The sequence below is a fragment of the Raphanus sativus genome, chromosome 6, assembly GCF_000801105.2.
Source record: "Raphanus sativus cultivar WK10039 chromosome 6, ASM80110v3, whole genome shotgun sequence".
Taxonomy (NCBI): Eukaryota; Viridiplantae; Streptophyta; class Magnoliopsida; order Brassicales; family Brassicaceae; genus Raphanus; species Raphanus sativus.
The window spans coordinates 1,999,893-2,010,961 of NC_079516.1; the positions used below are offsets into that span (position 1 = coordinate 1,999,893).

The 11,069-nt window shown below is 29.5% G+C and overlaps 1 protein-coding gene across 1 annotated transcript; it reads right to left on the reverse strand.

The window, feature by feature from the left end:
- Nucleotides 1-3,535: 3,535 nt before the first annotated feature.
- On the reverse strand, nucleotides 3,536-6,148 carry LOC130496644 (transcription factor MYB108-like). Its single transcript, XM_056988886.1, has 3 exons — nucleotides 5,878-6,148; nucleotides 4,948-5,077; nucleotides 3,536-4,440 (listed from the first exon to the last, which is right to left on the reverse strand). Exons 1-3 carry the CDS (start codon nucleotides 6,029-6,031, stop codon nucleotides 3,789-3,791), a joined length of 936 nt encoding a protein of 311 aa, XP_056844866.1. The 5' UTR covers nucleotides 6,032-6,148; the 3' UTR covers nucleotides 3,536-3,788.
- Nucleotides 6,149-11,069: the final 4,921 nt, after the last annotated feature.

Below are 11,069 nucleotides of genomic sequence, written 5' to 3' on the forward strand. Positions count from 1 at the left end.
AAAAAAAGAGTCTAAATAGGTTCGATTTCTGTTGACAAATACTTTTTCTGTTTTAAATCAAATGTAATTCTAGATTTTTTCCATGCAAATTTAAAAGTAGTTAAATGTTCAGTCTTGTTCTTATTTAACTATTAAAATTTTATTAAATTATTGCTATAATTAAATTACATATCTAAAAAAGACACTTGTTTCATAACAAAAAAGAATATGCCTCGACAATATTAATATAAAATGAAAGAAATATTTGATTTCTAAAATAATTTAACAAAGCTTATCCATCGTCTTAAAAAGATATACTGACTTTCAAAACAAAAATCTAAAAGGCATTATACATCTGTATACATATATATATATATAAATATAGTCACATTACTGTTTCTGGGAACTGTAATCTAGTACTATAAAACCGATATGTTAAACATGGCTACACGATTAAAAAAAATTCTTACTAGCAACAATAGAAATATTGAAAAATTCCATCATATAGAACCGATCAAGATAAAAACCACCAAAACTGTTGATTTGAACATCTAATATAAGAAGAATTTTTAGTTTATTTTCTTATTAATTAAACTTTATATTTGATTATTTTATAGTTTTGGATAAAAATATATAAATATAACTTAAATTTTATTTACGGCAATGTATAACATTAAACCGGTATTATATATATTCAGATTCTACGGGGTCTGTATGCAAATTGCAAACGAAAATAACATATTAAACCAATAAGATCTTTAAAAGTATTATTCGTGTATTATTCAGTTCAAAAAAAGTATTATTCGTGTATTATTGTCATGCACTCATGCTGATATATACTCTCTCACAAGCATATTCTCTATGTAGAAATACGCGAAGAAAAAGGCAAGTCTCCAGATACAATGTATTTCGCTTGTATTGGATTAGATATGGCTTTGTTAATGTAGGTAAGAAAATATGGGACCCTCAGGAAAGCCACGTTGACGCCGACGTGTTAGTTTCTGGACGCGTTGACCTTGACCATTCGTAAGACTATTGGTCGTCTTCCTCGACAATGGAATATTATCCACCCTCTCGAATCATCGAGTGCCATGTGGCGCACGGGTAAGTGCCATCCCATGTATCTGAACCTGTTTTCTTCTTTGTCATGTCTCTTCTGAATGAACCCTAACTTGACTTTTCGTTTTTTGGTCAACGGAGGAGATAACATCAACCACGTGTGAGTTAAAGAAAATAAATAGAGCTTACGCCTTTAGATGATTTTACTTTTTAGATTTGGGATGCATTTTCACATAAATAATGTGAAGTTCAATGTCATTTTTTACCTTAAAGCTCGCGGTAGCGACCAGACAAAAGGTCTCCACAAGAAGAATAATATATATGAAAAGTTACTGGATATAGAAGCTAGAGAATATAAGACTAATTATGAAAATAACATGATTATAATAGTAATTGTAATCTTAATCAGTGAATAATAACATTAACTTAATATCAAACTTCACTGTTTTTAGCAAAAAAAAAAAAAAAACTTCACTGTTATTGGCTACTAGTAAGTCTGGTATTACGGAACAAACGATCAGTTTTGGAGTTTTGAAACAAAAAATCAGGATTATATGCAAACTAATAACTGTAAACTGCCAGCCATATATACTAACCAATTAGGTTACTAACTAATGTAAGTATGCCTAGTATGTAACATGGTAATTTCATTCAAATTAGTAAAAAGGACTATTTATTAACCGTTGAACTATTTGCGATGAGATAATGATCGTAGTTAAGCCTTCGTAGCATCAACATGTCAATCTAGGATTGATCTTAATTTTTAAATAAAGTTTGATAAAGATATTGTTTGAGGAAACAGAGATCTTCAGTTTTTGGGACCACTATGGGTCTTGGGATACCTTTTAGGCGTCGGCTTCCTTGCTGGCCACACCACACCGTCTTCAAATTTTCATTCTCTCAGCCGCCACCACCTTTCAAGTCTTCCCTCACCTTCACTACTTTAATCACGTGCCTTTTCTCTTCTCGGTCACGTGCCACCTCCTTGCATCATATATATCCCATATCTTATGTAATACGTATGTCGGTATGTGTAAACAATATTTGAGTTTAGAGGATATATTTAGGAAAGCCGTATTATTTGGTATATAGAAAGAAAACGACGTCAACTACAGGTTTTTGTTTTGACGGCTCACATTTAATGTCTATACTGCATAAAATGAAAATTAAAGCTCAAGAAATTAGGGGATCCAATATAACATTAATGTCAAAGTTCATTGATAATCTCTAATATGAAATTCCATTTTCTGCTATAAAATGAAGAAAAAGAAAAAAAAATGAATAGAATTGCTCAAGCTAACTTCATATCTCACTATATAATAGAGTAATGAACAAAAAAATGATTTTATTTATAGAGTAAATTCTATTATGTAGTAGGATTGAAACATTTTTTTTACTCCGAGTTCAATTTTCATTCTATTTTAAAGGAAAAAATATAACAAGGTTGGAGATGTCCTTCGTATTAACCTGTTGTCTTGATTCTGATTAATCTTGTTTAACTAGATTCATTTATTTTCAACATCAAAAATATTCAAGCCTTAGAAGAGGTGTAACTTACTATATATTATAAATGATGTGATATGGCTAAACTGCATGGTCCAGTGGATTGTTGGAGTGGGTAAATTTAACAAAAAAATATCATTATTATAAAATGAAACGGTGGGAAGATTTTTTGTACCAATAATGTTTTAGTGGTTGCTGTTGCATCTACTATTCCTTGCAGATAACATCATCTCTGTTTTGTTTTGTTTTATTTTACTTAAACATTTTACTAAAAGATAAATTATGTTTTATTTCCTAAACGGTACGTTTTAAACAGAATTGAGGTGTAGGAGCAGATGAGGAAAGGGTAATAGAGCTACCAAAGACATGGTGTTGCTTACGTGTTGCAGAGTAAGGACATGGATTTTTCTTGATAATGGTATAACTGTCCGTACAATAATGCGGTTTCCAATAATTAATTAAGGCTTCTGGAAATATTTAGTGGTGGTTTATCATCACTTAGCACATATTTTAACAAACATTTAACTTTTCAATGAATAAACCTCTTAATTCCACCTTAAACTCAAAGCCTAGATAATAGCCAAAGAGCTTTCGCCATGTGGTGTTGAGAATAAAACATTCTGTTTTTTTTATACTTCTTTTGAACCCAAAGAAAGGCTTTCACACACACTTTATTTTCCATATACATGCCCTATGGACATAGTTCCTAAAAAATCAATACTACTATATCCATTTTATGGTACTAAAGTCATTATTATATATCTTTTTTAAATACTTTCTGATGTGTTTGTTTTGTTTGCTTGTGTCGTATCTTGGGTTAAATATTAATCATGGTGGAACCAATTATGAGCTTCGTTAGATGAATAATGATTTGTGTTATGCTTCCATTAAGGAAATGACTCAATATAGTGTGAAAACAACTTCAATGATTTGTTTAAAGTATGCCCTCACAGACATACACTGACGAATAAGTATTTGTTTTTATAATAAGTTATAAAATAATTGCATCTATATTTATGAATAAACTACAAAATATAATTACAATCCCAAAACAGACAAAACCAATCAAATTCAGCGATTTTTAGAAACGCCATGACATATGATCGAGCTTATAATAAAAAAGCTGATCATATATCCTAAGATAATATTATAAACCCATTACTTTTCTTTAATTATTAAATTGAACAAATGCCTTTCACACGTATATTTCGTGTTAAATAAAGTACTTAACGATTTTTTAATTGTATTCAGAAGTTGCCATTATTGTTGAACTGTTGTTGCTGCTGTAAAAACCAGAAGTCTTCATCGCTTTCTCCTATGTCCCATAAACTGTCCGAAGAAGAAGCAGCTCCATTAATATTTTCAAACCAGTTAAGGTTACTCTGCTCCTGCATAGCCGGTACATCTTCGTCTAGTAACCTAGAATAATCGAAATAATTCTCCGGTAGCATTTGTGGACCCACCAAGTTCTGATCAGGGTAATAACTATTACCCACTTGACCCAAGTAGTATTCTGGGTTCGGGTTTGGAGCACTGTAGTACTCCGTCAAGTCTGACACCGGAGACAACGCCACGCTGGAATTTTCCGGGGTGATATAATCGTTGTTGTTCATTACACCAGATTGTTGTCCCATGTTGTAATCATACGTCATGAATTGATTGTTAGAGGTTGTGATGCAAGATGACGTTGCGGCAGATCCTGTGGTTAGGGCTGCCGCTGAGGCAGATTGGATCCTCTCGACGAGCCGAGGCATCCACAAGTACTTCATTGTGTCTTTGAATTGTTGGCTGTTTACATCGCATTTAAGCTGTTTTGCATGTTTTTGCACTCGCGTTCTCCAGTAGTTCTTGATCTCATTGTCTGTTCTTCCTGGTAGATATTGTGCGATTTTTGACCATCTGTTATAACAAATACAAACTAAATCAACTGTTTTTTGAATAACTAAAATCAACTGTTTTAAACACGATTACAATCAAACTTTTTTTATCCATCTATTACATTACTATTCGTTACCATTCATTACGATATTTCAACATCATGTAGGTCTTTTTGTATCCATTAACAAATATCTATATGTACAACGCCACATAAGTTGATATTTCATCCGTGTTAGTAGTTCATGTCGTTATTCCTTTTTTTTGTCTCACGAACGTATCATATCATATTTCTAGACTCAAAAAATGTAAAATACATATATTATCCTCTCAAGTCTCAGGTAAAATATTTCAAGTATCTTGTTAGTTAGAAATTGATGTTAAGTATATGATACTAAAAGATCTTTCAACTGTTTTTAATTTATTTGTATGAAAGGACAATCAATAATTTTGTTATAGAAAATAAGTATAGCTCAAGAAACGATAAAAGAAAGTATTAAGTATTATATTTTTTTTGAATTTGGAACGTACCGATTGCCCCAACGGGAATGAAGTTCGAGGATCAAGAGTTGTTCTTCGAGGGTAATGTTTCCACGGCGGACGTCAGGGCGGAGATAGTTCAACCACCGTAGCCTACAGCTTTTACCAGTGCGTTGGAGTCCTGTTAAATTGGTAACAGTATGTATATGATCATTAATTAACTAGTTGGTCATGTGTAAGTATAGTGTGATGATTCCATACGGAAGAAACTCATTTAAATAAACGTTTCATATTGTGTAAAGTTATATCAAGTTCTCCAACAAAATAAAAATGCACCGCAGTATGATGCAAAATGCAAATGGTCCTAAAGGGTCTTTTATTGCAAGCTTTCTTCCATTGAGTTAGTGCTCTTCCCATAGAGATGATGATCATTAATTCGCATGAGTTCCTTTCACCCCTTTTTAATAACCAAACTTGGATATGTTATTCAATACTGAGATGGTTGATAATTGAATCCATTACTAAAAGATCTCACTCAAATAATCAAATAAGTTATTTAGTTGAATGAAATTATTTTAGAAATAATAAAAAGAGTGAAACAAAGAAACATTGGTATGCACTTTTTCATTTGTACCTATGAAGGGTCTTTTCATCTATGCACATAAAGGAAATAAATCATTTCTGAAATTTTTTTTTTAAAAAAAAATCTCTTTTAAAAATAGAAAAGGTCGGCAATCTAAAAGAACAAAGGAAAAAAAAACACAATCACACATGGTGATTGAAACATGAAAAGGATTGAACATAAAATGACCAAATCAATTATGTTATGTTACTTGTTCTTTGGCTCTTTTAGCCAAAAAGATCGATGCTCTTTTTTTTTCTTTTTTTGATCAAAAAGATCGATGCTCATGAAGTAGAACATACATATATATATTTTGGAACACATATACAACATGTATATATACGTGAAATGAATCATACCAGCGCAACGAGAAAGCGAGTTCCATCGACCTTCTCCATTAGTAGCAATGTAATTTATGAGCTTACAATCTTCTTCTGCGGTCCATGGACCTCTTTTCAGGTCCGTATCGTCTTCCATGTTGTTGTTCTTCAAGCTTCTTCCTCTCTCATCCATTGATGCAAACAGAAGAGACCCTCGAGCAAAACGATTGTCTTTCTACTTCTTTTTTTCTATGTGGTTTTGAGAGAGAGAAATTTATGTTCTTTTGGAGTTATGTGTAGATAGAGAAAGGATGAGTTTTGGATACACAAGAAAAAGAGAAGTTGTGGGTTTTATAGAAGAGAAAAGATGACACTTTTCAATTTTTTTTTCTTTTTATAAATTATTTGGAACATGTGCGAAGAGGGGAATAGACAGCCGTAATATAAGAACTGTGTTTATTGATTTAATTATTTACTATCTTAAATACTCTCCATTCTGTTTGTAAACTTTTTTAACTCAAATTCCTTTTTTAAGTTTTATATTCATGATGTATAAAAAGAAAAATATCGAATACGAATAGTCCATTTGGCTAAACATATATTCTCTTATGCAAGGTAAGCTTCCAAGTTCCATCGTACGAATTTTGTAACCACTAAAGCAAATATTACGAGTTAGCTTACTAGATGTTCAAAAAGAGAGTTAGCTTACTAACGAGGGAATTTTACCTTTTAAATTTTGATTCCTCAAAATTTACAATGATTGAAATGCGTGCCCTTAGTCAATACAATTTTGCATAGTACTCCATCTATTTCGTTTATATTTCTATCGTTTTACACTTATGTACACAAATTAATAAATTATTTAATTCTGTATATTTTTTACATAAAAACATCATTATCCATACACATACTCATATTTCAACCAATAAAAAAAATAAATTGAAAAATAAAGTTAATAAATTCTACATTGAAATGCTAAAACGACATTTTTTGCAACGAAATTTTTTCTCTACAACAACAATTAATAAGAACGGAGGAAGTATATAAATTTTATTGTATGGAACAAAGGTGTTATAATAAGATTGGTATTGTAAACTTTATTTCATTTATTCTTTCTAAAATTAGTTTTAGATTACATTCGAAGATATGTGGCATTTCTTCCTTAAATACACACATATGTATGAGTATTAATAATTAACTATAATCTAACAATATGTTAAAATATAAAATAAGCATAATAATAGAATTTTTTACAAGGTTAAACTGATAATACATATATTTTACAAGGATCAATAAGCCAAATTCATTAGATCTTTATGTAAGAAGTACATGTAAAATTTTGTTTCATACAAAAGTACTATGTATGCTGGCTCCGCTATTCATATCGTTTATTCTCTCCTTTGAAAGTTGTTAGAATTTTTTATTATTGTTTGATCTTTTCATATACATATATAATAAAACTAACCGGTATAAATTCTTGGCAAAACAAAAAAAAAATAACCGCTATAAATATTATGTTACGTTGATGATAGAATGTACGCTAAGTCTAGAATAAAGCTGCCAAGAAAAGCCTGTAATTTAAGTTCAAAAAGAAGCAACTTGTATTGGTACTATTATTTAAGAACAACATGCTCCAGAATAGTTAATTTTGTGCACAAACACGTTGTCGTCTTTAATTAATGATGCTAGAAGTCTACACGTAGATAAAGATGCCGTCCAGTTAGAATATCAGTTAATAGACTGGAGGATTAAAGGGTTAATTATAACTTAGCACTCAATTAGCACTAAGTTTTAAAAGTTGACCGCTGACTTCCAACTCTGTGTGTAGTACTAAAAGAAAAAAGAGAACTCTATGTGTAGTATACTGAGTTTCTGTTTTTCTGGTTTTTGTTGATAACTAATTTGTGTTTATTGGGGTTTTCATTATTTAAACAAGTCGCAATAGTAATTATATTTGCGCTGATTTTTTTTTAAAAAAATTATCCACTTCATTCCGACCATAAAAACGCTCCAAACTCATTGACCCAGAATGCATGGTAATAAGAGGACATGTGATCATTTTGAACCTTCGTTTTTTCAAAGTTCGTATATATCAAAAGGACAAGTTGATTAACTTCACCATATATAACAGCGAACTTTGGTTAATGTCTATTGCATCCGGACGTGTCTTAAATCTTTGTGCGCAAATAAATCTATCATTAGTTGTTTTATATTTTAGATAAATATGTATTTCTATAAGAAAAAAAACAGATTTTTTGAAATTTCTATAAATACGGGTCTAAAAATTTATAAAATTATTCTTTTATATAATAATAAAAAATACTAAACAAATATTTATCTCAATTCGTTTTTCATATCTTGTATTTGAAAACTAAAGAAAAGCATTTAAAAACTCTCAAACCTTTCATGCGGATTTCAATTGGATGACTGCGCGAATTTCAGAAAATTAATTAGAAATGATGAAATATACATGTAATACAAACATATATATTGTATATATCTTTTGTCAAAATTAAAAGAAAAAATTCCATAAAAAATAATTTAACTAAATTTTGTTAAGTTTTTTAATATTCTATTTTTCTACAGGGTTTAATACCTTAAATAATTATTTTCTATTTTAGTATATTTATCAAAAATTTGCTTATTTTAGTACCAAAATTATTCTCATTTTAATCGAATAATAAGTTTCAAACAAAACTTCAAGAATCTCTAAGATTAAAATAAAAATCTTAAAATCAAGTTTTATTTTTTAAGAATAAAAGTAACTAAACTTTTAATCATCTTAATTTTTTAATATTGGTTTAAAATTTAATTTCAAATTTAGTTTGTTCTGTGAAGTTTAAAACTATTTTTTATTTTATTCAGCATTAAATTTTCTAGAATTTAAAATTTTATCCAAAATTTAGTAATTTTTATTCTGAAAATTTAAAATAAATTTGAAATTTCAAGATTTGTTTTTTACCTTTAGAAAATAAATTAAGTTTTATTTCAAACTAATATTTTGATTAAAGTGGTTTAATTTAAGTATTAAATGAGCACAATTTTAAAATAAGTGTTTTAAAATGAGAAAAATAATTAGTTTGAATATTAAACCGCATAGAAAAAAAGATATTAAAAATTTTAACAAACTTTATTTGAGGTATTTTATAGATTTTTTTCAAATTAAAAATAATTAAATAAATTTATATATATGTGTATGCCATGCCCACAGACTTAGAATTTACCCTAGATTCTAACTAGATATAAAAAAAAAATCCGTCACTCTTATCATTATTATATACACGCCAATTTTATCTGCATCGGATCAGCATGCATATATCATTGAGGCATATATTTAATTAAGCCCTATAATAATGCATTTATGGTGTTTTTCATATCCGAAAACAGTTCAGGATATCTTAACATTCATACCAAAAAAAAAAGACAGTTCAAGACAGGAAAAATCAGCAACCTAGCTTTTAGAAATAATTGATGTTTGTTTAACGAGTAACCAATGTTATCGCTATATATGATCACACATTATAGAGCGTAACTAATGGCGGATTACTTTTTTAAAAAACGTAGCTGGTGTTTCTTTAATAATTCACTGTAGCATGACTTATTCCAACAAACGTATATAAACGTTACACAAATTAACCAAGAATTATTAAAAACAGGACCACTCTCCGAAAATACCCCACGCCACGCAGCCACGCTTAAAGCAACTACACTAATTGTCGTAATTAATTAAGTATCATTCATACACATTTTTGTACAAATAAATGCAAAATCCAAAACCTACTAGTAAACGATACCGAACTAATTAATAATGCATCAACTTGTCAACCTGACAATATATCAACTCATTTTGCTGATCAAAATCAATGTTTTAAGCCTTTGAGATATGACAAAGGGACTTAATAGCTTTTATAGCTTAAAAAAAAGCTTGAAATTTTCTATTTCCAAAAGTAATCTACTTAAACAATAATCCAACTAAGTTTTAATTTTGTTTTGTTTTTGTTAAAGATCCTACTAAGTTACACGGATTGAATTAATTTTAGCCTGGAGATCCATGCGCAAGCAATCTAATATAGATACACGATCGCTTAGATAATGTTTGTTTATTTGTCAGCGTTTGTATTATCCCAAACTTCAACCAAGTGGAAACCATACATTACGAAATTGAACATTATAGTATCCCCAAACCTTCACTACCACAAAAACCAAATAAGAATATCTAATATATGCACATTCTGTATTTGATGGACTTTCACATTGACAAGAAGACAGTTTTTAGATGGCACGGACATCACGTGTTGTCACTATAGAGTGAGCGAAGAGTAAATGACTTGATACACACTCACAATTATAAAATACGGAATATAATAAACACAGGTATATGGAGAAATGATTTTGTCTTAGATCCACACATGTCTTTCTTTTAGGAAACCACATTCTTATATTGAAAACTGCTCTTCAGATAATTGATAAGTTTTGTGTTAAAGAAAAAGATATTTGATAAGTTTAGACTTCTATTTTATGTTTAGACTTAATAGCTTCTATATTTAGTATTGTTGAGACTTGATAAACGATCATTCGTTAAATTAATGAAAATAAAGAGTTAATAATGTATACTTGGTTTTCATAAGTTATGTGATTAGGCCAAATTGTGAATCAATAAACAGTGTGCCAAATACTGAAATAAATCTTTTTCTTCGTGAACTCTAATTAGATTAGTTGGCTGATATCGTAATCTGATTAATGAAAATAACTAAAATAAAGAGGTAATAATGTGTACTTGGTTTTCATAAGCTATGTGATTAGGCCAAATTGTGAAACAATAAACAATGTGCCAAAGAGTATTTGTGGGCATAATTAGTAGGCACAAATCCAAAGGAACCACCTAGAACCACATCACACACGCTCGCATACATCCATGTATTCATGTATACTGGTATTTTGTCTTATATAATAATATTACACTTTTTTCTTTTTATAAGTTACGCCGCAATTTAAAATGTTATGCGGTCACGAATGTCGTAAACAAGTTCAAGAAATTGAATCTTATTACAGAAAATGCTTTTTTCCTATACAGCAAATACGTAAGTATTTCCACAAAACCAAAAGAATGTGAACATATCAAACTGCAAATTCTGAAAAAGAATGAAAAAGATATCTTTAACAAAACAAAACTAGAAGAAAAATGCTGAAATGTCATATGATTTATTTTAAAATTTGTTGGTTATATCATC

What these genes read in the sequence shown, in the direction of transcription:
- LOC130496644 (XM_056988886.1), bottom strand. Translation starts at nt 6,031, where the DNA reads ATGGATGAGAGAGGAAGAAGCTTGAAGAACAACAACATGGAAGACGAT. An exon ending in CTCGCTTTCTCGTTGCGCTG is followed by an intron (nt 5,078 to 5,877) that starts GTATGATTCATT and finishes CCAATTTAACAG; the next exon opens with GACTCCAACGCACTGGTAAA. An exon ending in CATTCCCGTTGGGGCAATCG is followed by an intron (nt 4,441 to 4,947) that starts GTACGTTCCAAA and finishes TTGTTATAACAG; the next exon opens with ATGGTCAAAAATCGCACAAT.